Below are 27,116 nucleotides of genomic sequence, written 5' to 3' on the forward strand. Positions count from 1 at the left end.
ACCTGACATAACAAATTATTAATAACCCTAAGATATACCAAGGAAAATGAGAAAAGAATATTAGGCTTTCTTTAGTTGAATCATAACAAAAAAATAGGAGAAGGGGAGGGGAACAAAAACAGAAAATGGTATTAATGAAGATAACATTTGAAGCTAAAATGTAACTCTATTTTAATTGTTAATATGAAGGCAAATGCCTAATTGATCACATCAAAAATAGACCTCCACTAAAATTGTAATCAACAAAAACAAAAAGTCCAATTCTCTTCTACTAGACTTCACTATTGGAGCTGGAGGTGCCCATTTGCTAAACTGGGAAGAACTTTGTACAACACCACTGCTTTCTTCATCTCTATGTCTATGTCAACTATCAATCTTCCTGAACCCCCTTTGTCATCTTGTCAACTATCAATCTTCCAAAACCCGCTTTATCATCTTGTATCATAATATCTATATACTCATAATCACCTGCAACAACCAGAAATATATCAGAAAACTCATTTAATGATAAACTGATAAAAACCCATAAGAGATGAGAGACAAAGATGACGATACTGAATTTATAACATTGGATTTTTTTTTCTCCTTACCAGTAAAATGGAAGAACCAGAGATGATGAGATTGATTCTTTTTTTTTTCTTTCTCTCTTTTAAACGTAATGAGCCAGAAAAAGAGACATTAGGCATATATGAGAGAGAGAGAGAGAGAGTACCCAATCTTCGATTACAATATAATTGTAAATTACCTAACACGACTCTAAGTCCTCCGTTGAAGCAGCAGGTACAGAAGGTAAGGAAGACCGGGAGGCAAATTGATCAACATTCACCTGCACATGAAGCAACTAAACATAAATAAAATATTTTCATCAATCATACCCTAAATTTAAGTTACTAAAGCAATACCTGAGATGTGGTGGCTTGGGAGGAATATATAGGAGGTATAGAATGCTCGAATGACTCCTGTGACTATAATATAACAAACAAAGAATCACAAAAGTGAAGCAAAGAATTTAAAAGTTCAAAAAGCAATTACCAAAATTAGTAGAAAATTACCATAAGCAGATCCATGTAACTACTGTTGGGTTCATTTTCTTTAGATCCATCCAGTTGATTCAAATGCACTATATTGCATGGTGTAATGGGGTTTATCATGGTAGAACTTCCGTGGCTTCGCACTGCTTTCCTTGATTTTTTCTTGGGGGCTGGTTTTGGCGGATGTCCTTGTGTTTCCATCCAAGGTTTCCATCGTTCAATTGTTTTTTAGCCCTCTTTCTTCTTCTTCTCTTTCTTTTTAAGCCCTTTCGCAATATTCACATTATGCTCCTCAGTTGACTCATCTCGAGTTGGAATTGGATTCCCAATTTGAAGATTATCTAACTGTTTACACAAATCATTGGCAACACTGCTCACCAATGCATATCCCTCTGCTGAATTAGATGCTTGTGATGCAATCTTTACTAGTTTAGGACAAAGAATTCTATAACGCTTTGTAAAGTCCAAATTAACATCTTCCTCAATTTGTATTCCCTTGATATCTTCCACTGTCATGCTTCTTGCTACACGTGTCCATTTACTTAAAACATAAGCTTCAGGAATTAACGTGATATCTAACCTTTCAAAAATTTTCAAAGCATGACGATATAGGATACCAAATGTCTCAGATTTTCTACAGCTGCATTCAACAATAAACTCGGATGGATTACACACAACCTTAAATTCCACATCTGAACCATGAATACCAACATCATACTTATGCAAGCTATTACTGTCATCCTTCCCTTTTATGTAGCAAGAACCAATGCATGTGTACTCATCCTGAACTAAGCCAAAGATTAAAGGAGTGTAAACTTCTCCTGCATGTTTCATTAGGGGCATGTTGGAAAACAAGTTCCTTGGGAGCTTATTTCTTGCCTCAGACTCAGCCTTCAATTCATTAGCACGCTTATCATTAACTACTCTTTCAAAATGCTTTAAAAACTGTATAATGTCTAAAGTAGACTTTGTATAATCCTTCAAATCAGCATTTATACTTTCACTTAGCTGTGTACTCTGCATACCTCCTGTAAATGTATTCTTCATGAAACATTTGGCCCACTTCCGTTTAAGTCCATTTATACGATCCAACCATGAACCATTTTCAACCCGATAATTACTCCTTAATTGTTCCCATGCAGTCTCAAATTGTGCTTCCTCATCATAATGATATATACACATCTTCAGATCTGATAGAAAGCTTGACCCATCCTTCATTAAGTTACCTAGATGCCTAATGCCATTTTGCATTAAATGCCAAGTACACAAACCATGCCATGTTCCAATAAACACCTCCGAAATTGCCTTTGCCATGGCAGCATCTTGATCTGTAAATATTGTTTTAGGTTTTTTTTGCCCATGACTTTCCAAGAAAGCCTCAAACAACCATTTAAATGATTCAGCCGTCTCATAATATAAAAGTGTTGCCCCAAATATAACAACTCCTCTGTGATGATTAAATCCAGAAAAAATACCAAAAGGCCTATTCTCCTTGTTTGTACAAAATGTAGTATCAAAGGTCACAACATCACCAAAAAGGGAATAATCCATTACCATTCTCGCATCTGCCTAAAAAATATTAGTTATTTGCTCATCTGTATCCAACTGCACACTGTAGCTAAAAGAGGGATTGATCCTTGTTTGTTTCCCAAAATACCGTAACAAACTCCCGGCAACACCATACTCTAAGTCACGTTGACGTTTACTTCGGAGATAATTGTAATGATCCACTGGTGTATAACCAAGGTTCTGTTTCCCACCTGCCTGTCTACCCATGTACTCAAATGCGGCCTTAAGTCTAATTCCAGAATCATCGGCTAAGTCAATTTCATGCTCATGTATCGCCGAAACTTGCCGTTGTGACCGCATCTTGTGGGTGGTAGATGGTAAATGAAGCTCATGATTATGATTTTCAACAAAATCATAGCATTGGTATAAACCATTTTTCAAAATTTTTATTCCCATGCGAGCGGGACAATTGGATCTCGTCTCCACTCGAGGATTCTTTACACCACCATGTTTGTCTTCCTTCCGAACACCTTCTTTATTACATACGAATCTCCTCGAAGTTATTATTGTCTTATCTTTTTTGCACTTGTTTGCATATTCCCTCCTGATACTAAAACCCAATCTTCTTCCGTAACTATTATAGAAATCAAATGCATCCTTGTCTGATTTAAATTGCATGCCAATCTTAGGCTTAATCTCATCATCTGTACCTATGTCTTTATCCGGTGTGACTATTGGATTATCCATAAACCCACCTAAACAATAGCAAAAAGTAGAGGTCTAAGACTCAAAGATCTACATCAATGGCATATGCAGAACTCTTCTTCAGATACAGTCAAATCATGATCCAAATCGTATCCAAATAACATGGATTTGTTTTTGATCAATTGATATACAAATGCAATGGTTCCATTCACATTAAGAAGAAAAGAAAAGAAAAAACATTATCAAACTTCTGTGACATCCAACTCCAACCAAATCTGCCGAGCAATTTGACATCCAACTCCTAAATGGTCATAATGGAAAGCAAAATCCAAAAATCAATTTACATGTTCATGACACTCAGTTAATATTATATAATAATATAGAGAGTTGCAAGCCATTTGAGAAAGGTAAGTAAATGTTCTTAAATGAAAACCTGAACCGAATCTTTTCAGTTCAAAACTTTTTCCCATGCGTAAACAAAGAAATGTAATCGTCAGTTCTTAATACAATGGAATAGTGTATTCTGTTTCCAAGACCTATCCATTTACTTTCAATTTTCAGATGGAAAGTGCAGATAGATGTTCATCATGGAATGGAATTATGGAAGAATAAGCTGTAGAATATCAGTCAAACAGTCAAACTTAAATCACCCAAAATAAACACACAAGTTACAAATACACAACCCATGTAGAATGACAGCAAAAACTTTTCCCTATATATGTATATAATGGGTGTTGTATACTTCCACCCATATTCATTTCATCTCACTATACTCTCTTGGTTCTCTTTCTCTTCTCTTCTCTTCCCTGTCCCTTATTCCTACTGACCTCTTTAGAGGGGTGTTAAGGAAAAAGAAATTCAGAGAGAGAAGGAAAGGTATAATAGAGAAGAAACAGAGAGAGAGAGAAGAGGTTTAAAGAGGGAGAACCCACGAAGATTGTTACAAGGCTTGAATTTTGTTCTTTTCACTTTGGTTTTTAATTCTCCTTTATTTCTCTCCCTTTCACTCCATTAAACAATGAAAATGGCAGATTCCTGATCATCCTTTCCCCTCTATAGGAAACACTCATCATTGCTCCCAGCCATCCTTTTTTGCCATGGAAACCTAAGCTTTTAAGTAATTTCCTTCTTTTTTTTCTTCTTCTTTCATTCTTTCAATCTATATATCTCTCCTTTATAACTTTTGCTCCTATACCTTGTGGTTTTCCTACACAGGGGGAGGAAACTAGGAATCTTAGATACAATATCAAGAGAATCCTCATTGATATTGATCAGATAAATGGGTGACAAGGTGTGAACAGAGATTAATTACTATTATAAGATTAAATACACTTTTTCACAAACACCATGATAGGTTTCTAATTAAGATCTAACGAAATACCATATATAGAATGTGCAATATATGAACATGGAGTAGGGAATGCGCATGATTTATGCAGCAACTGATGCAGATAAGAAGATAATGCCATGATGATACTAACCGGCTTAACTCTAAACACAGCATTGAAGTGAGATTGACATCTAGATGATATATATGCACATGTAGAACATAATAAACCAATATTTCCTTGCTTCAAGCTTCAAATGTGTGCACTAAGCAGATGTTAAATAGTACAATGGTTGTAGGAAATCTCTCAGTTCAATCAAAACAAGGAATCTCCATGATAAGAACCCACACTAGGGATATTATTCCCCTCTCATAAATCAAGGAAGTGAAAACCATAGACAGCTTGTCAGATTCACTAAAAATTTATCATAATCCTGGTTGGTTCAGGGGGAAATCTAGAATAATGTTTCAGAAACATATCCAACTCCAGGTTAGGAGATAACATTTTACATTTACTTTGGAGGAAAAATTAATTCTGACAAGAATAAATTCCTAACAGTTGGACTTAGCAATGGATGAAACGTAAGAAGCCTCACCAAGGAATCCCATAACCAAATTCTTCCGGAAAAAACCTGAATCCCTATCAATGCTGCTTTGACCAAGAAGAAAATAATTATGCCCAGAAATAACACTAAACAAGAAATCCTTTCTTCATCACTGCAAAAGTCATAGCAATACTCTTCCCCTCCCCCACCCCTAGTGGTGGGTAGACTCATAAGGGCTCAATAAACCGTACAGAAAAAATAAATGCACAAGGTAATTCAAGAGTGAAACCCACTAGTTTTGGGAGAAAATAACTCAATTACCGATTCGCATTAAGAAAGAAACTCCAGCAAGTAAACTAAACAGAATAAAAATTTGAGAAAACAAATTGTCCCTTGGAACTTTCATATAATTGATAATAGTTCTTAGAAAGAAATACCTAGAGTGATTGAAGTTGCAGGAAGATGAATTATCGTCTCAGAGTTTGGCAGGGAGGGAGTTAGGGATTCCAAACCCAAGAAGTTCGATTGCAGCTCTGATTTGGCCGTCGTTCACGGAGAGGATTTTCGTTGAATGGAGGGACTCTCGTCGTCGTCGTCGTCGTTCACCGAGAGGAGAGAATGGAAATGGAGGGAAAATCTGGGATTTACGGTTTTGAGGTTAAAATTTGGTTTTTCAATAGTGACAGTTGGATTAATATAAGCCACGTGTCGAGCTACCAGTGAGTACTTGAGGAGAAATGGGGGATAAGTACTGGGGCGATAAAAATCCTGAATATGCATTCATGTGATTTTGTTCCCAATCTTTCCTTGGGGCCAATAGTTATCCACAAAGAGAGACGTACATTTTTGTATGCTACATATATGAATATTTTGTATGTATGTATTTTGTGTATACAAATACATACACATTAAAAATTCCAATTATGCGAAAAAAAGTTTCCCATTTATGAGAAGTGAACGTTACTCAGTCGTATGGGCATAGACTGCACAAAATGACCATCGTGCCCTCAGAGATAAACGCCATTTCATGGGGGTGCAACAGCGATCATTTCATGTGGCCCTGTGTCTTGATACAGGAGCCACACACTGCACACGACCAGATAGCGTTTTTTTTTTTTCAAAAGAAAATAAATAAATAACTAAATTAAAACCATAAACCTTAGATAGAACTCCATGAAGACCGGTGAGATGATCAAGAAAACTATTGACAAATTAAACTCAAACCATCAACCCATTAACCTAAACCTCACAAATGTTGGCCAAACTGTTGGGTTCTTATTTCTCTGCACTATGTTTTATAATATGTTATTGATCCAAATATGTAGCCCAAGGATCCTGGAAATCCAAAGTATAGCTTTTCCTGGTGCTATTCAAACTGTTAAGTCCAACTTATCCTAATGGGATGATACTTGTTTTCTTGGGCTCATAACTAACCCATTGATTTTACTCAAGACAATTACCACTTACAAATCCTAGTGTTTCATAGTCTCATACCTAACCCAATAGTTTTATTGACTCGCCACCTAATTCAGTTATTAGGCCTGATGTTTTCATGCTTCATTATTTGTTCTTCTCGAGGTTGGTAGGAGTATATGAACCTTTCAACACTTAACAAATCATTAGTATTTCCAAAAACTATCATGACCATCAGGTTGCTACCAAGGTGTCCAGTTTGCCAAACTGTCACCAGAATGTTAATGTTTCATCATTACTAAAATATATTGTACATTATGAAGTATTATGAAAAAATCTAATATGCTAACATATGTTATTTCTTCAATCCTCACCATTCAACTCCATGAATCACTTTTGAGATCAGAAATAGACTTTTTTTCGATATGTGAACCCAGACACTTTAAGAAATAGGCATTTTATCTCGAGATCTTCCACTTATTTCTTCCCTCCCTCGGATCTTGATGTATAATCCTTTATGGTTTCTCCCCCCCCCCCCCCCGCCCTCCCAATTTGGATTTTGATGTTTCTTCCTTTTTTTTTAGTTGTATTATTCTCTTGTTTGGGTTCCCCCACTCTTGGATAGCCAGTTTGGTTATTTTAATTGTTTTGCTATGCACTTTTCCTTAATGTATTTTTCATTCACAAAAAAAAAACTATATGTATCATTGCTAGTCGTATAACTGTCCTATAAAATTTTTCATCGAGTTAAAAGAATAAGCCAATCACATAAAATTCCAAAGCCATCCTCGTTGTACCCTTCTTTATTTATGATTGAACCTAACTATCTAAACTTAATACTCGGGAGTATCTTTGCATTATCAATTTTCACTGCCCTACATTCAATCCTATTGTTGTTAAATTATTCACCATACTTGCTACTTATTTTAGAAGTGTTTTTATTCCAAGGTCTCCATAATTCCAACCTAGGTGCCTAAAGTTTATCCACAATTACAATGTATCTCCCGACAAGCATTGCAATGGGTACTCTCTCCAGATGTATGTGCTTGTCAAGGGCAACTGCTTTTAAAGTGCTCAAAAATAAACTGATACATAATAGTTACTTTGTTGATTATGTGACACGAAACGTGTCCAGTTCCAAAGAATGAACAAGTGCAAGTAATAAAAGTTATAAATGTCAGAAATTTTAATGTCTAATTATTGAAATGGCGGGAAAATACCACTTATACTTTCTTTCATTATTTCTACGTTCATAAAATTTTACGGATTATGCCGTATTCTAGAAATCTATGGTTGAAAACAAGTATGCATAATGGAGCATTAGTAATAAAAATAAGTTTAAATTTTGTATTTATGTATTTGTTCATGATAACTACAATCACATGATAGTTAAACTCTTTTTAGTAACACTGAGGAAAATGCCTCAGCTTAAACCGCTATCTATTCAAAGTAACTTATAAATTTGGTTTAAGTTTTCGGCTATAAATAATGCAAGGGTAAACTTTAAATCAAATGATTCCAATTGATAAAGTAATGATCATATTGACTTTGTCTGATGTAATGAGGATCATCGTAATTTTCTTGGGATATTTCTTATTGTATGAGCTCTAATAAAAATAACTTTATATTAAACTTTGCCCTAGGGGATTGCCTAACAAGTCACAATATCCTCTTTTTTACTTTAGCATTATCACAATTATCCTTCTATATGTGGTAAAATATAGTATTACAAAATCACACTCCACTTCCTCCATATAAGTTTAATTAAATCTATAATGAACTCAAAGATTTACTATTGTGAAGTAGTTTTCTGCTCATATGTCTATCTCTCTCCTTGTCAAAACAAGGGGGCATAGGTGTCTTTTCATATGTGGAGGAGAGAAATGGACACCTAGGAGTACTGGCATAGGCTACACTCCCATAGAGTTCTTTTTCCCAAAATATTACTAGGTGGATATACTTATGCATACAAAAGACATACATATATGAAATCACATCCTGTTTTCATACAATTAGGTATCCACCCTATTAATTAAAATATACTTTATAAGAATCTCCTTGGATTTTAACTTAATAAATTGTTTAAATTTCTATAAATAGTCTCATTGAGAAGGTAGTGAGGCAATGAGAAAGAAACCCATATCCTTCCCTCTTATCTTTCCCATAGTTATTTTATTGCAGTACTCTGAAGCGTTCCTATTTTGATATTTGGGATCACCTACTCTTCTTCCTCTTCCTCTTCTTCTTTTTTGTTTTTTTTGTTTTTTTGTTTTTTTTTGTTTTCATTTTCCTTAAGTTTCATCACGATGCAGAATGGATCTAATGTTGCTTTAGGGTCAAGCAATTTCCCTGAGCCATTTGAGCCGAACTCAAATGTCATGCCAAGTATAAACAAAGAGAAAGAAAATCAGCATGTGGTGGACTGGAATCATCCATGCAGCTATTGCTCCAAGATTTTCTCAACACCACAAGCTTTAGGTGGCCATCAGAATGCTCATCGAAGAGAGAAAGCTAAGGAAAGAAGGAAACATCGCATGGCAAATAAAAATCGCTCTAGTTCCCACTCAATAACCGAGCTTTCAGTAAATTTTCATGGTGGAGATCGGGTATCTGAGCATTCATCGACCCGCATGTCCAAGCTAATGTTCCAGTATGAACCTCCAACTGGATTCCAATATTTGCCCAATTTTGCACGGTTTAATGCCCCAGCTTAGGTTTGTTGGAGGCCAAATTCCAATACTTGAAAATCCATATTTCTACCCATATCCACCACCAATAGAGGGTATTGTATGGCATCCACAACCTCAGGAGTTGATCTTCTAAGAGAAGAAGAGCCAAAGTTGTTGGTTGAAGACGATGTGAATTCAACTGGAAGTGTGGATCTAACTTTGAAGTTGTAAAATAATGTTTGGGATCTCTCTCTCTCTCTCTCCCCCCCATGCTGTTACTTGTATTTTCTCACCCTTTCTTGTCATTTCGTAGTTTGTCCTTTTTATATTTTTCTTTGTAAATAAAACTGTGTAAATATTATTTTATAATAAAAAAGTTATTGTTTTACTTTTTGTGCATGAATTGATACCGCATCCCTTAAAAGAACAAAAGAGGGGTGGAACCATTGTTTTCTCTAAATGGTAAGAGTTTCAATAAGTTTTTTTTATAAAATTTATTCCATAAACACCATTAAATTTCTTACTAAAAATAACACCCAAAAATCTCTCCATTTAACCTTAAACTCTCCCATTAAAATTCTCAAGTAATGGCAAAAAAGACATGGAAAATTTAGGATAGTATTTATCCTATGCATTGATATTGATACTTAGACACTAAAATTTGCCACCCTCCAGCAAAGACAACAATTGGATGTGAATAGACACCAGCTCCTCTCTCAAGCAGGGCCCATCTAACCACCATCACCATAAAAAAAAAATCAAAACTAACCCATACAAGTGTGCCACATCATTAAAAAACCCAAAAAAGACTCTACGGCTCCACACATTGCTTCAGGGGTTCCCATGATGTCGTCGGACATCTTTTGCTGCTGTTTTCGCACAGCCGCGATGTGGAATACATACACCCATGTCCCCACGTCTATACATGGTACAAGGCCAAGCCTTGTGGCAGCATCTATGGCTTTGTGGTAAGGATTAGAGCCACAATAGAAGAAAGTACATTCCATGGTGCCATGGAATCATAGGGGTCCCCTCCTATTTCTCAAGACGGACCTATTGCCTTAGAATTTATGCCCAAGCTTTGTTTTGCCACTTTTTGGTGTTCTTCGACGCCCTCAGTCACCTTTTGGTATCCTAAAACTCCAAAGGCTTTTTAGACCCTCCAAGAGCGATGCCCATCGAGAGAGAAGAAGACAATCAACCCGCCTATACCAAAGCTGCGAGATGTATTCATCTTTGGGAGAGAAGGGACCCTCCCATTTTGACCCTACTCCAGGGTCGACGCCAGGTATAATTTCTTCATTTTCCCTTTAATTTGGCAAAATATTGATCATTAAAGCCCCATGAGTTAGTGTAAATAGTGATAGTATGCATAGGAATGACATGTAGCTTTCTTTTGACGTTGTTACTGTACAATAAGTTAATCAAATATTCAACTGGTTCAACTGGGTGTGGTGGGTGCCTAACACCTTCCCACCCCATAACCTAACCTCTTACCTAAACTGTGACCAGACCATATGGTATCAAATCTATCCCTTTTCACATGCAATGGATCAGGCTACACCTATAGGTCTTAGACCCTCATCCTAGGTGATGACTCCTTTTATCATGTATATCCCAAATTTCGATCGCCAAGGGACCTAAATGAGAGAAGAATTTCATCCTTCGGAACCTCCCCCAGGTCGCAGTACCCACAATGGTGACTCTTCTAGGGAGGATTTAAGGTCAAGTTTTCAATATTAAATGCTCTTTTTTAATGCAAGAACATTCTTCCTTAAACATCACTTGTATAATAACATGTTTAGCTAACCCTATTGTTGTATCATGATTGTTTCAACCACATCATGCATTCTGTTCGAAATGAAATCAAACGACAAGGGTGTTCTTTGTTGTGTCTCTACCCTCAGGGAGATGGGACACATCATACTAAGCACTCAGAGATTGGATGGGTTCTTATTTCAATTATAGTAAGAGTGTGTTTAGTATACATTCTTTGAATGCATTCTACGTAGATTTTACATTCTTGGGTGATAAAAACAACTAGTTTGATAATATGTAATTGACCAAAAGATGTAGCCCAAGGGGGGGAGTGAACTAGAAATCCTAAGTACGTGCACTATCTTCATATGATGAAGCAAGCTACTGTTACAAAACAAACACAAGAAAATACACCCAGGATAACCGGGACTTTAACCCTGGTATAGCTTTTCATGGTGCCATCCAAAACATTAAGTGTTACTTATCCTAGTGGGAAGACACTTATTGTTTTCTTGGGATCATAACCAACCCATTGATTTTACTTAAGACAACCATATACAACCCTAGTGTTTCAAAGTCCCATACCTAACCCAATAGTTTTATAGACACACCACCTAATTCAATTAATAGGCTTGATGCTTTCAGTAGTATTCCCAAAACTGTCATGATCATTAGGTTAACACCAAGGTGTCCAGTTTATCAGACTGCCACCGTGATATTCATGTTTCATTATTACTAAAATATATTTCACATTATGAAGTATTGGGCAAAATCTAATATGCCAACATATATTGTTTCTTCAATCCCCAACATTCAACTTCATGCATCACTTTTGAAATCAAAATTTAACTTTTTTCGATATGTGAACCTGGACACTTTGAGAAATAGGCATTTTGTCTCCTCTTAGGATTTTCCACTTATTTCTCCCTTCCCTCAGATTCTTGATGTATAATCCTTTGACTATTGTTTATTCCCTCCCATTTTTTATGTGTCATCTTTCTATTTTTGTTTCCCTCCTTAGTTTTTTATGCTTCTTCCTTTTTATTAGTTGTATTATTTCTGTTGTTTGGGTTCCCTCACTCTTGGATAGCCAGTTTGGCTATTTTGTTTTGCTTTGCTCTTTTCCTTAATATATTTTTTATCACAAAAAAAAACCTCCATGTATCACTGCTAGTCGTATAACTATCCTATAAAATTTTTCTTTGAGATAAAAGAATAAACCAATCACACAACATTCCAAAAGTAGCCCTACCCTTTATCCACCTAGGTCTAATTCTTTGTCCAAAATCATTCTCTCTTAACCTTCTTTATTTATGATTTAACTTAACTATTTAAAATTAATACTTGGGAGTATCTCTGTAGTATCAATTTTCACTATCCTACATTCAATCCTATTGTTGTTAAATTATTTACCATATACTTGTTTTATTTATTTTTTTTTTTAAAAATTATTCCAAGGTCTCCATAATTCCAACCTAGGTACCTAAAGTTTATCCACAGTTACAATGTATCTCCCGACAAGCATGGCAATGGGTACTTTCTCCAAATATATGTGCTTGTCAAGGGCAACTGCTTTTAGAGTGCTCAAAAATTAATTGATACATAATAGTTACTTTGTCGATTATGTGACACGAAACGTGTCTAGTTCTAAAGAATGAATAGATGCATGTAATAAAAATTACAAATATCAGAAAAGTTAATGTATAATTAATGAAATGGCGGGAAGATACCACTTATACTTTCTTTTAGTATTTCTACATTAATAAAAATTAAAGTTTATACACAGTTAGAATGTATCTCCCGACAAGCATTGCAATGGGTACTCTCTCCAGATGAATGTGCTTGTCAAGGGCAATTGCTTTTAAAGTGCTAAAAAATTAACTGATACATAATAGTTACTTTGTCAATTATGTGACACGAAACGTGTCCAGTTCCAAAGAATGAATAAGTGCATGTAATAAAAGTTACAAATGTCGGGAAAGTTAATGTCTAATTATTGAAATGGCGGGAAGATACCACTTACACTTTCTTTCATTATTTCTATATTAATAAAAAATAATAGATTGTGCAGTATCCTAGAATTCTGCGATTGAAAACAGATATTTATAATGTAGCATTTTTAATCAAAATTAGTTTAAATTTTGTATTTATGTGTTTATTCATAATAACTAGAATCACATGATAGTTTAACTCTTTTTAGTAACACTGAGGAAAATGCCTCAGCATAAACCGCTATTTATTCAAAGTAACTTACAAATTTGGTTTAAGTTTTGGGCTATAAATAATGCAAGGGTAAACTTTAAATCAAATGATTCCAATTGATGAATTGATGATGATATTGACTTTGTCTAATGTAATGAGGATCATCGTAATTATCTTGGGACATTTCTTATTGTATGTGTTGTGAAATGAATTCCAAAAGATATTTTATTAATGAAATAGAAACATACACGTGGCTACACCTAATGTACATCCATAACAGCCCCCCTCAAGCTCAATGGGGGTGAGCCAACAGTGAGCTTGCCACGAAGCCAAGTAAACCGAACACGAGACAGACCCTTGGTGAGGATGTCGACATATTGATCCACAGTAGAGACATAACGAACAGCAAGATGACCTGATGCAACCATATCATGCACAAAGTGATAGTCAATCTCAATGTGTTTCATTCGGGCATGAAACACGGGTTTGGCCGAAAGAAATGTAGCCCCAACATTATCACACCAGACCATAGGTTGTTGAGGTAGAAATAGACCAAGTTCCTGAAGCAATGAACGTAACCACACTAATTCAGTAGCAGCAGATGCCACAGCCCGATATTCAGCCTTTGTACTGGAGTGGGAAACGGTCTTTTGCTTCTTGGATACCCACGACACCAGTGTGGACCCAAAAAAGATAGCATAACCAGTAGTGGACTTGCAATCATCATGGCACCCTGCCCAATCTGCATCCGTATAAGCTTGTAACGAGAAGGTAGAACTCGGTTTAATATGAAGACCATCCTCACTAGAGTGCTTCAAATACCTTAAAAGTCGTTTAGCCGCTGCCCAATGAACATCTATGGGGCAATGCATAAACTAGGCCAAACAATTGACAGCAAAACTGATGTCTGGTCGGGTCATAAGAAACTCCGTACCATCAGCCAATGGAATCCCGGCAGAGATAGACAAAGGTGCCCCAGACGCAATCGGTGTTGCTATGGGTTTAGCAAGTGGCATACCAGTACTCTAAAGAAGATCCATGACATATTTGCGTTGAGATATAAACAAACCAATAGAAGACCGAGATACCTCCAAACCCAAAAAATAGTGTAAATCTCCTAGATCCTTTAGTGCAAAAGTGGTAGATAGCACACTGATCAGGGTGCGTATGGTAACTGAGCAGGAGCCCGTAATGACAAGGTCGTCAACATAGACCAAACAATACAAAACAACATCCTTGTTGCGATAATAGATAAGGATGTGTCTGTCTTGGAAGCGATAAAGCCATAAGATAACAAGAAATCACTCAAGCGAGTGTACCATGCACGCGGGGCTTGCTTTAGACAATATAGTGATTTATGGAGATGGCAAACATAGTCCGGATGGGCCGGATCAACAAATCCCGGAGGCTAAAGCATGTAAACATCCTCAGTCAACCGTCTATGGAGAAAGGCATTATTAATATCCAATTGCCGAATCGACCAGTGTTGAGTAACCGCAATGGCCAAAATGAGCCGAATGGTGGCTTGTTTGATGACTGGACTAAACGTGTCTGTGTAATCAATACTGGGGCATTGATGAAACCCCTTAGCCACTAATCGGGCTTTATATCGCCATTTGCACCCAACAACATTCTATTTGGGTGAAGGAGGAACCAAGGACCACGTGCCATTGTGAAGAAGAGCTGTAAACTCAACGTCCATGGCATGTCGCCACTCTGGAGATTTCATGGCCTGACTCGGACTGGCAGATTCAACCATACTGTAATCAATAGGCTGCTTAGCAGCCCCGAGAGTGAGCCGAGAAGGTGCTCGTAAAGAGCCAGTCCGAGAGCTTGTTATCATAGGATGGGTGGATACTGGTGCAGCCCGTGAAGGCCCAAAATCTGATGGCCCAATATTATTGGATGGGCCTGTGGGAGCCAAAACGCCAACACCTGACGACCTAATATGTGGTGGGTCTGCAGTGAGCCTATTGTCTTCAGGTAATCCATTTCCAACGTTTGAACCTGGAACACTATCATTGTTTAGGCACCAGATTAGCAACCTCTCATGGGCTCGTGAGTGGGCCAGCAGTCACGCACGGAGAAATCCGTGGTTGGAGATCTGCAATGGGTGGTGAAGTAGCCGAGACCAAAGGTGGTGTAGGGACCCCAGGAGGGACGGTGGTGCAGGGATATAGTAGCGGTGGTGTATCAAAACACCAGGAATCAACCATGGGCTGACTAGCAGGAGAGCAAGAGGAAGGTAACCCGGAGAAGGGAAACAGAGTCTCATGAAAAGTGACATGGCGACTGATGTACAGTCTACTGGTCACAGTATCCAGACACTTGTAGCCTTTGTGAGTAAGAGAGTATCCCAAGAAGAGACAAGGTACAGACCGAAGAGACAAGGTACAGACCGAGGCTCAAGTTTGTTGGGTGCATACGGTCTTAACCATGGAAAACAGAGACATCCAAAGGTCTTTAGAAACCTGTAATCAGGGGCTGTCCCAAACAATTTGTAAAGGGGACACGCACCACCAAGGACTGGGGAAGGAATGCAATTTATCAAATAAACAGCCGTGAGAAAAGCATATGACCAAAAAGTGGAAGGAACATGAGAATGAAATAGCAAGGCCAGACCAGATTCCACAACATGTCTATGCTTACGTTCAACAATGCCATTCTGGGTTTGCGTATGAGGATAGGAAACCTGTCTAGAGATGCCATGGGTTCCCAAAAAAGAATCAAGCATTTGAAACTCCCCTCCCCCATCAGTTTGGATGCATTTTATGGAAGTAGAGAAGAAATTTTCAACCATGGTCTTGAACTTAACAAACACAGGTAACACATCAGATTTGCGTGTAATAGGAAACAACCAATTATACCTACTCTAGTCATCCACAAAGAGCACATAGAATCGAAATTTATCATGAGAAAGCATAGGGGCAGGGCCCCAAACATCACAATGTATCAGTGCAAGAGGTGCAGTGCTAACAGAGGAAGAAGAAGGTAAATGGAGCCGATGGCTCTTAGTGCAATTACAAGCCTTACAGAAACTGAAAGTAGTACTGGAAACAGGCAAAGCAAAATCACGAATAACATTTTTCACAGTAGGAAGAGCAGGATGCCCCAACCGAGAATGCCAATGATCCAGAGAAACACGCACAGCAGAATGAGCAACACCATGAGAACCACTGGTATTCGCTGGAAGGGACAACTCATACAGGCCGTTGCTACTCCGGCCTTGGAATAGCACCCGTGTCGTTCTCCGATCCTTGATAAAAAAAAAGAATCAGAATTAAACTCAAAGAACACACCATTGTCAGCACAAAAATGCTGGATAGATAAAAGATTCCTATGAATGCCAGGCACCAAAAGAATGTTAGTCAAAACAAAATTACGGCCAGAAGTATGAAGCAAAGTAGAGCCTGAACCAGCAATGGACACACCTTGACCATTCCCAACAATGATCTGTTCAGGACCACAGAAGGGATAGGTAAGAGCAAGATTGCTCATATCTGTAGTGAGATGATTGTTAGACCCTGAGTCTAAAAGCCAAGTAGAGTGAGCAACAGAGGTATCACTGAAAGAAGTTGCAAAACAATTACCCAAGATTGCATGATTGAAGTGTTGGGGGCAATGAGAAGCAACATGACCTTCACGAGTGCAAATTTGGCACAGAGACGCAGATTTGTGAGGGGAAGACTTACCATGAGTTTCAGACGAGTCCTTAGAACCAGGGGAATTACTCACAGAGAAATCACAAGATCCAGAGGAGCCAGATTGATTGCTAGACCATGGCTGAGTATTCTGATCTTGGTACCTCGGAGAGGTGCGTGAGTTCTGTCGACGATTGCCATGAAAACGAGACTGAATATAGCGCTTATTGCGCTGATAAAGTGCAGGCTTAGAGGAATCAGGCACAGAAGATCCATAAGAGCCAGACGAGCTATAGGAACCAGCAGTCCCAAAGGAGCCAGAGGATGCCATATTAGCAGTGCAAGAGCGGTTGTAACCTCATCAATGATTGATTGCAAGTAGCTTTCATGGATGGACAGCAGATCCATAAGATCCATGAATGTAACAGGTTCTGCTCGAAGACGAATCGAAGTCGCGAAATCCTTGAAATCAGGACCAAGACCCCGAAGAGTTGTAAGGACAAGATCTTCATCTTGAATCGGCTGATCGATCGCTGCTAGGGCATCAGACAAAGATCGAACCCTAAGCAAGTAAGCGGCAACAAAGTCAGAGCCTTTCGAATACGAGTCAAGCGTTCTTTCAGATCAAGAATCCTTGTGCGAGACGACGGGGCATAAATTCGAGCCAAAGTATCCCAGGCATGCCGTGCAGTCGGAGAACTGACCACCTGCCAGATCGTCGACTCAGAAAGGGAAGAGATGATCCAGCTCAGAATGAGCTGATCCTGGCGATCCCAGAGCGAAGCAGACGAATCAGCCGAGGACGGTCTGGGAGAGCTACTGTCAATAAAGCCAAGAAAATCATATTCTCTCAGAAGAGGAAGAAACTGAGCTCTCCAAAGCATATAATTGAAGGACGAAAGCTTAAATGGCAGATGCGGAGAAACAATCAATGCAACAACCAAAGGAGTTTGAGAAACCTCCGGTGCAGAGCCAGAAAGCAAAGACGAGTGCACCATGAGAGAGAAGAAGAAGCATTCAAGAAAGACACAGAAAAAGAACTGAGAGAGAGACATGGCACACAACAACCAAGAAAACGCAGAAAACGAAAAACCAAAAAATAAAGAAAGGGAAGAGCAGATCACGAGGCAGGATCGACGCTCGTGAGAGTCAAAGAACAGAAAACTGATACCATGTTGTGAAATGACTTCCAAAAGATATTTTATTAATGAAATAGTGTCAATATATATACAACAAAAAGGTTCTAGAACCTAATAGAAACATACACATGGCTACACCTAATGTACATCCATAACTATATGAGCTCTAATAAAAATAACTTTATATTAAACTTTGCCCTAGGGGATTGCCTAATAAGTCACAACTATCCTCTTTTGTGTTTTAGCATTATCACAATTATCCTTCTATATGTGGTAAAATGCAACATTACAAAATCACACTACACTTCCTTTATATAAGTTTAATTAAATCTCTAATGAACTCAAAGATTTATTATTGTGAAGTAGTTTTCTGCTCATGTGTCTATCTCTCACCTCCTCAAAACAAGGAGGCATAGGTGTCTTTTCATATGGGGAGGAGAGATAGACTCTTGAGAGTGCTGGTGTAAGCTACACTCACGACAAAGTTCTTTTTTCCCAAAATATTACTTGGTGGATATACTTATGCATACGAATGACATATAAATATGAAATCACCTCCTATTTTCATACAATTAGGTATCCACCATATTAAATAATATATACTTTATAACAATCTCCATGGATTCTTTTTTTTTGCTGAAAGTCAGCAAAGTATATATTAGAAAAATGAGTAAAGTACAAGTTCAAGAATGCTCCCATGTAGGGGACACCCAAGATATAGCAACATCCTTGGCACTATGCCTACAATAAACCAGTTATAGGACATCCCTGAAATCCCACCTTCGGCATTACCATCAACAGGAAGTCAAGGAGTACCTACACCAGCACAAATCAGGGGTTAGAATTCCACCATCATCGAAACCGAAATCGGCTGCTCTCTTGCAAGTCCCATTCAATCTCATAGTGAGCATAGGAAGGTGCTTTATCCCATCGTTGAGAAGTGTGAGTAGAGGCACATTTCTTTGCAATAATGTCAGCCACTGTATTTGCCTCCCTGAAGCTATGAGTGATTTTCCACCTGATGCCTTGGAGATAGTTTGCCACACCGAGCCAAGCCTGTTTGAATTTCCATGGGATGTTCCCATTTTTTATAGCAATCACAACCATCTCTGCATCACATTCAATCCACAGTTGTCCAATGTGCTTGTCGCATGCCATCTGCACACCAATAAAGAAAGCCGTAGTGTGGATTCTAAACTAATAAATTGTTTAAATATCTATAATTAGTCTGACTGAGGAGACAGTGAGGCAATGAGAAACCCACACAGCCTTCCTTCTTATCTTTTCCATAGCTATTATATTGCAGAGCTCTCAAGCGTTCCTATTTTGATATTTGGGATCACCTGCTCTTCATCCTCCTCCTCTTCCTCCATTCTCTGTTCTTTTCATTATTTCTGGTTTATCACTTCTTTTTTTCTTTTTTTTTTTATCTTTCATCACCATGCAAAACTACTCTACGACTACCTTTGGATCAAGCAATTGTTAAGAGCCTTTGAGAAGCTTCTCCTTCAATTTCTTTTCTCATTACTTTTCGTTCTGTTGCACAACTTTGAAACATTTTTTTCTCTATATTGATATTTGGATATCAATATAGTTAATTGATCCTCCTCTTCCTTCACTCTGTTATTGTTTTTCATTTTTATAACAATTTATCACCATAAAGGACTAATCTAAGGTTACCTCTTGGTAAAGTGATTGATAAATGTCTCCTGAAAACCGCACTTTTCATCTATTTTCTATTTCATCTACTTTCTATTATGTTGTAGAGCTTTCAAACTTTTCTTTCTCCTATGTTGATCTTTGGGATCTTAATCTGCCACCTCATCCATCCATTACTCTTCTTCTTTTTTCTTTGTATTTTTCATTTTCCTTAAGTTTCATCATGATGCAGAACAAATCTAATATTGCTTTAGGGTCAAGCGATTGTCAAGAGCCATCTGAGCTGAACTCAAATGTTATGGCAAGTAAAAACAATGACAAAGAAAATCAGCATGTGGTGGATTGGAATCATCCATGGAGATATTGCTCCAAGATTTTCTCAATGCCACAAGCATTAGGTGGCCATCATAATTCTCATCAAAGAGAGAAAAAAGTAGAAAGATGGAAATGTTGCATGGCAAATAGAAATCGCTCTAGTTCCCACTCAATAACCGAGCTTTCTATAAATTTTCATGGTGGAGATCGGGTATCTGAGCATTCAACTACCTGCATGTCCAAGCCAATGTTCAACTATGAACTTCCACCTGCTTATGGACCCATTCCTGCGATGCAAGTGCATGGTTTAATGCCCCAGCCTCGGTTTGTTGGAAGCCAAATTCCAATACTTGGAAATCCGTATTAATACCCATATCCATCACCAATAGATGGTATTGTATGACATCCACAACCTCAAGAGTTGACTCTTCTAATTTAGGATAGTATTTACGGTATGCATTGTGATGCAACCTAGAATAATGAAACCCAAGTCCAAGTGCATACACAAGTGCAGCCCCTAAGGAGGTCAGCCCATATCCGGTGCCAAGCCCATTTGATCCATTTGAACCAATGCCAAGAGGGAACCAAGCACCAAGTGCCTAGGCTACTTTTCATCCCAACAATATAGCCCCACTCCAGAGTGGCTTAAAACTAGTAGTGGAATCCTAGTCAAAGTCTTTTGGTCTTTTCCATGCTACACTTCATCCTATGAGCACTATTTTGGTCTTCTACAAACTATATCTTGAGTCTTCACAAAGAAAGTCTTGGAAAGTTCAACTTCAACACAAAGAATTACTTCAATATATGAAAGATTACACCAAGACATGGGAGTTAGAATCTATATGTTGGCATATAATGGAGGTTCAACCCACTAGATAGTGGATTGTCTTTGTTTGAAAGTCATTTTCTTCCTTAGTAAGTTGTGTAGCAACTTAATCTTAACCCTAGAATCACATTGTTAATGGACGGTCAAGATATTGTAGGAGCTTTTAGGGTTTAGCTTTGTTTTGCCTATAAAAGGCCTACCTATCTTGTTTGTAATAGTGAATTTTGATGATTTTGAATGAAAGTGCCTTTGGCATCTCTTTGAACCAAATTGAGTTCATCTCTTAAAAAACTTGAAGAGTGTTTTTCATCAACCTTGAAGGGTTCGTGTTTTCTATATGTACTTAAAACCTTGAAGAATTTTACTCCTTTCTTGAAGAGTAGGAGCTTTCCCTATCTTCTTTGCATCCTGGAAGAGTTTTAAGAACCTTGGAGTTGCAAACACATCCTAGAAGAGTTGAGTTTCATCCCATAACAGTTCCTATCTCTATCCTTTGTTTTTGTTTAATTTTATTTTTCAGAATTCGTGCACTAACTTCATGAGTGTTTTATAGAACTTTCCATTTATTTTCTGAAGAAGACTTATTTATAAACATTGTAGCCCTTTCTCTTATCTCGAATCTGCAACTTGATTCATCCCAAACCGATCTATGAGTACAATGTTATTGCCATTTTACTAATAGGGTGCGAATCTATCATATTTCGCCTTTTTGTAGTTGAGTTTGGCTCACTCTCCTGATCCTTTATTCAAGTAGCCTAGGTGAGGTTGCATTACATTGATATTGATACTTGTAGACACTAAACTTTTTCACCCTCCAGCAAATACAACAACTGTATGTGAATAGACACCCGCTTCTCTCTCAAGAAGGGCCCGTCTAACCACCATCACCACAAAAACCCAAACTGACCAATTGAAGTACACCACATCATAAAAAAAACCCAAAAAAGACTCTACGGGTCCACCCATTGCTTAAGGGATTTCTATGGTGTCGTGGGACGTCTTCTGCGGCTATTTCCATGCAACCGCATTGTGGAATACAAACACCCGTGACCCCGTGGCTATACAAGGCCAACCCTCGTGGCAGAACCTGTGGCATTGTGCTAAGGATTCATACCACCATGGAGCCACAAAATAAGAAACTACATTTCATGGAGGAATGGAATTATAGGGGTCCCATTATAAATAGAGGTCCCCTCCTATTTCCCAAGATGGATCTATTGCCTTAGAATTCATGCCCAAGCTTTGTTTTGCCATTTTTTGGTATTCTTCGACGCCCTCAGTCACCTTTTGGTGTCCTAAAACCCCAAAGCCTTCTAAGACCCTCCAAGAGTGATGCCCATCCAAAGAGAAGCAGACAGTCCACCTACCTACACCTAAGTTGTGAGATCATATATATTCATCCGATTATATATATTCATCCTTCAGAGAGAAGGGGCCCCCTATTTTGACCCTACTCCAGGTTTGACCTCATGTATAATTTCTTCATCTTCCCTTTAATTTGGCAAAATATAGATCATTAAAGCAACATGAGTTAGTGTAAATAGTAATAGTATGCGTAGGAATGACATGTAGTTTTTTTTTAATGTCCAATAAATTAATCAAATATTTGCCATGCTTGTTGTGTTATAGTACATGTTATAATCGGGAGAACTTCATCATCTGATAGAAAGACTGGTTCAACAGGGTGAGGTGGGTGCCTAAAACCTTCCCACCCCATAACCTAACCTCTGACCCAGACAGTGACCAAACCATATGGAATCAAATCTATCCCTTTTCACACACCATGGATCAAGCTACGCTTATGGGTCCTAGGCCTTCATCCTAGGTAGTGACTCCTTTTATCATGCATATCTCGAATTCCAGTAACCAAGGGACCCAAATGAGAGAGGAATTTCATCTTTCGAAACCTCCCCTAAGTCGTGGTACCTATAGTGGCGACTCCATGAGACAGGATTTAAGGTCAAGCTTTCACTACTAAATGCTTTGTTTTAATAGAAGAACATTCTTTCTTGAACATCACTTGTATGATAACATGTTTAGCTAACCCTATTATTGTATCATGATTCTTTTAACCGCATCATGCATTGTGGTCAAAATGACACCAAATGACTAGAGTGCTCTCTGTTGTGACTCTAGCCCCGGGGAGGTGGGACACATCATACTAAGCACTTTGAGATTAGATGATAGCCGCTTCTTGCACAAGAGTGTTCAAAGGGAAATCAGGCAACAAGGATGCTCCTTGTGGGAATCTTGCGATCAATTCATGGCCATTTTCTGCACTACACACATGTACAAATTTACAATACATGATAGCTCAACCCCATGGTTAGTCATTGCACCCCATATGTTATCATGGGTAATCCTCGATGAAGCAACAATCGATGATCTTGTACTGATTGGTATAGGAAAGGAACCACATACCCCCAACTCACTTTGTATTTACGAGTGATAGGTATATTGGTTTTGTCATGGGTGACCTTTTATGTCCTACAACCTATCCCTTCGCATTTGATTCGCACATTTATGTGTGAAATCTTAGGGCATAAAGCATACATTTTACCACATTGGACAGAGTTACTCGGTGCTTTCTTGTGCTTTTCAGGTTTTAGGTGAATTCTTGTGAAAATGGAGGAGATGATGCTAAGGAAATGTTTTTAATCTGTTTAAAGGTGTTAATGGCTTGGATGCGTAGCCCATCGAGTCAGCTTCATAACGGTTCAAACGGCACTTGATTCCGAGTTGAAACGAAGAAGTTGCGGCCGTTTCCGTAACGAAGCGCGAAAATGGTCTGTAGGGGTTTATTTATAATTATTGACAGTCGGCCGGAGACAAAATGAAGTGAAAGTTCGGATTATAGGGACTGTAATGTAATAACTAGAAGTTATATTTCTTGTACCCGAAAGATTCCATTTGGAGGGCTCTGGACAATCCAACTTCAACTTGAGATATCTTGGGCTCCCGAACTCCAAATTGGACTAAATTTGGGTCTATTTTGGGTGATTTTTTGCAAGGAACACAATGGTGAGGCCTATATAAGCATCCCATGCTCCACGTTTTCTGAAGGACAGAATGGGTATTTTATTTATTCTTGAAGAAATCCTAGTCATCACCCTTACTCTCTCTCTCCTCCAACTTCTCAAGGGCACTTCTGGAATTCTACTTATGATAGATTTATTTTAAAAGATATTCTCTCACCTATGGAAAGTTGAAAAGTCAAAGCATCTTTGATTTTATTGCTTGGAGAAGATATCTACAAAGAGAAGGAAGCACTTGTTAGAATTGGAAGTTTACTTTTCTAGAAATAGAAGTTCTATGTAAACAATTTTCTCTTCTTCTTCTTTCTATTTTTTTCTTTTTTTCTTAGGATTCAAGGCATTGTAAAAGAGGAAGGAGAAGAGAATATTCTCTTTTCTTAGGGAATATTTCTCCTACACTTCCCTCTTCTCTCTTCTATTCTCTCCCCCCTATAAATACCCCTTGCCCTTTGGGTTGTAGAAAGTTAGTTTTTTAGTTCAGTTTTTAGTTAGTTTCTAGTTTAATTTTAATTCCGTTTTTAGTGTAATTTTTAGTTCATTCACTTAGTGAAATTTCTTCTCTTCTTCTCCTTCTAATTTGTGATTTTTGGTTTTTCTAAGTTCTAGTTTGCTTTTATGATTTTTAGTTAATGGTTATAATAGGTTTAGTTTATGCTTTAATTTTAATTTAAGTCTTCAATTGGGTTGTAATTTCTTAATTCTAGTTTAGGTTTTAAGCCTTCTAGTCTAAGTTCTTAAGTTGATGACAAGACTTGAAGATTTAGAAGAGGAGGTCATTGTAAGTTTATGCAAGTATTCAAGCTTTTCATTTACATTCATGCAAGCACATCCAGATTTTACTATCTAAACTCTCAATCTCATTCTCCATCTCCTCTATCTCTCTCTATCTTCTTCTTCTTCCCCCTCTATTTCTTTTATTTTAATTTTATATGATTGTGGTTTATGGATGCATTTTTATTCCTTTCAATTCGCTTTAGTTTGATAGGTTAGATGCTCATGTGTTAGGACACCGATTTAATCCCTTAATTTTGTTAGATGCTTATGAGTTAGGATGCAATGATTTTTGTTTGTTTAATTAGTTTAATTTAACACTTTAATTTGGTTCACTTTGCATTACTTTTAAGTTAGTTAAATAGAGTGGCGTATATCTCCTCGTATTCGACCCGTAGCTACGATTGACCCGTACTCTTGCGGTTTTATTTTAACTTAAACAAGTTTTTGGCGCCGTTGCCGGGGAGATTATTGACCACTTTATTTTTTTTATTTTTAAGTAATTCGAAGTGCTTTAGTTTCTTCTCTTTCTCCTCTTTCTTTTTAAAAAAAAAAAAAATTTTTGAAAACCTCCTCCTGTTTCTCTTCTGTTTCAAATAGTATGCGCCTAATCTAAAGTCCTTCATATGCTCAAACTCAGCCAATCTTGGTGCCCCTTGATTCGTTGGGTGGTTTGGATTGACATGTGACTTATCTTTGGAGGTGACCACTCTTGATAACAGGAAAGCGACATAGTGAGAGCGTTGGAAACATAAACGTATAGTAGTCCTCCACCCTACATCAGAATCCATTTGGAGTTGCCCGTAGGTGGCTCGTGAAGACTATACGGGTTCCCTTGCTGTCAACCTATATGACAACCTTACAGCTTTGGAACCATTGTTTCGATTTCTGAGGGATAGATGCACTATCTACCTTGGGCTCCCTCTTGTTTTTAGTATTTTTTTTTTCTAGTATTTTATTTTTCTTTAAACTTTTTTTTATGGGAGACCTCAATTTGGGATAGGTGGTTAATTTAGAATAATGGGAGATACACTTCCTTATAAGACTTTGGGGGAAAGATGGACCTATGCTAAGGCAACCATGATTTTGGAGGAAATGTTTAAACAGGTTAGGGAAGCCAAAAGTAGTGAGATAGATAACAATTTTGCACCACCCCAGTACAATTTTGCTCCCCAACCCAACTATGGGCTTTCGGGAAATTTTGATTGGTCACATCCCCAGACTATCCATGTTATGGAAGGATGCCCTAATCTTTATGGGGGTAGCAATGGTGATGAGAATGTGAGTCCTCAATTTCAATATAATTTTTTTGGCACTTACAATCACGGGTGGAGTGATCATCCCTATTTCTCGTGGGATCAATGGAATAACCAAGTTGGATCACCCAATTTCCAATATCATGGTCAGTATGGTCCTCTAATGCCCAACCCTCCATTGAATCTCAATGGGCCACCTCTTCTTGAACCATACCACCAACCCCCTGAATTTCAGAACATGGGTGAGGAGGCCAGACTGAATGAACTTGAGAAATACATAGATCTTCTCACAACAAGCCAAAATACCATGGAGAAGCAACTCTCTCAACTGATCACCATGGAGCAGGAGGAGGAAATGGGTACATTACCTAGTCAGCCTGAACCTAGTCTATGTTATCAGATTCCTGTTCAGAATGAACCACTCCATCCCCAATTTAATGATATTGAAAGTCCACCACCCCAATTTGAGGTTAATGAGAGTCACTCCCAACAAGATGTTTTTCATGACAATTTATTTGTTGAGATTGAGTCTCCTAAAGATATTAGTGAAGCGAGGTTTGATAAGCTACTTGGGGAAGTCCACCTTTTGCCTGAAATTTCTGATTTTAGTGAGCCTAGTGAATTTATTGATTTAGAATCAGATTTTCATGATAACATAGAAAGCCAAGAAATTCGATCTCCCCCTCTCTCTTTGGAAAACTTAGATAATTGTCATTTTGAGGATTTCATTGTCTCACATGTTGATTTGTCCAAACCTCCTAGGTTTGAGGATTTTATTGAGGAGGACAATGTCAGTCATAATGCCTTTCAAGCATATTTCCATGATCCTTATTTGGCAAACCAAGTTATGCAAAGAGCGGATAGTTGTATTGCTAGGATTGATTTGAGTAAACCTCCAATTTTTTATGATTATTTAGATGAGGTTATTCATAATCCTTTTTATGCTTATTGTGATCCATTTTTGATTGGTTTTTCAAAAAATGATGGGTGTTCTACATTGCAAACGGGAGAGGAGGGACGGATTTATGGCCTGAGTTTTATTGCCTTCATTTTTCACTGTCCCATGAGTACAGATTTTTCTATTGGATATTTCTCAGTTGTGCTTAACTTCCGTATTATTTCTCGCTTTACTAAAATTCATGGTCGAGTGTTTTCTGGTTCTGAAGCTATTTCTCCATTTACTAGCCATGGATTGAGATTTCTATTGCTACTCCTAGCACTTTTTGTAGAGCTCATCATTCTTTATGGCCCTTTTTTTTATTATATCTGGTAAGCCCCTTCATCTTCTCCCTTGTCCTTATTCTTTTTTTTATGC

At 37.8% G+C, this 27,116-nt stretch overlaps 1 protein-coding gene and 1 long non-coding RNA gene across 2 annotated transcripts; both read right to left on the reverse strand.

Moving 5' to 3' along the window:
- Positions 1-1,259: 1,259 nt before the first annotated feature.
- On the reverse strand, positions 1,260-1,874 carry LOC122644947 (protein FAR1-RELATED SEQUENCE 1-like). Its single transcript, XM_043838307.1, has one exon. The coding sequence runs from the start codon at positions 1,872-1,874 to the stop codon at positions 1,260-1,262; it is 615 nt and encodes a 204-aa protein (XP_043694242.1).
- Positions 1,875-1,936: 62 nt separating this feature from the next.
- Positions 1,937-25,927, reverse strand: LOC122645650. Its single transcript, XR_006330496.1, has 4 exons — positions 25,917-25,927; positions 21,182-21,186; positions 11,826-11,832; positions 1,937-1,976 (listed from the first exon to the last, which is right to left on the reverse strand). It is a non-coding gene; the product is annotated as an uncharacterized LOC122645650 (long non-coding RNA).
- Between the last annotated feature and the right edge of the window lie 1,189 nt (positions 25,928-27,116).

The sequence above is a fragment of the Telopea speciosissima genome, chromosome 11 (assembly GCF_018873765.1).
Source record: "Telopea speciosissima isolate NSW1024214 ecotype Mountain lineage chromosome 11, Tspe_v1, whole genome shotgun sequence".
NCBI classification, from domain to species: domain Eukaryota; kingdom Viridiplantae; phylum Streptophyta; class Magnoliopsida; order Proteales; family Proteaceae; genus Telopea; species Telopea speciosissima.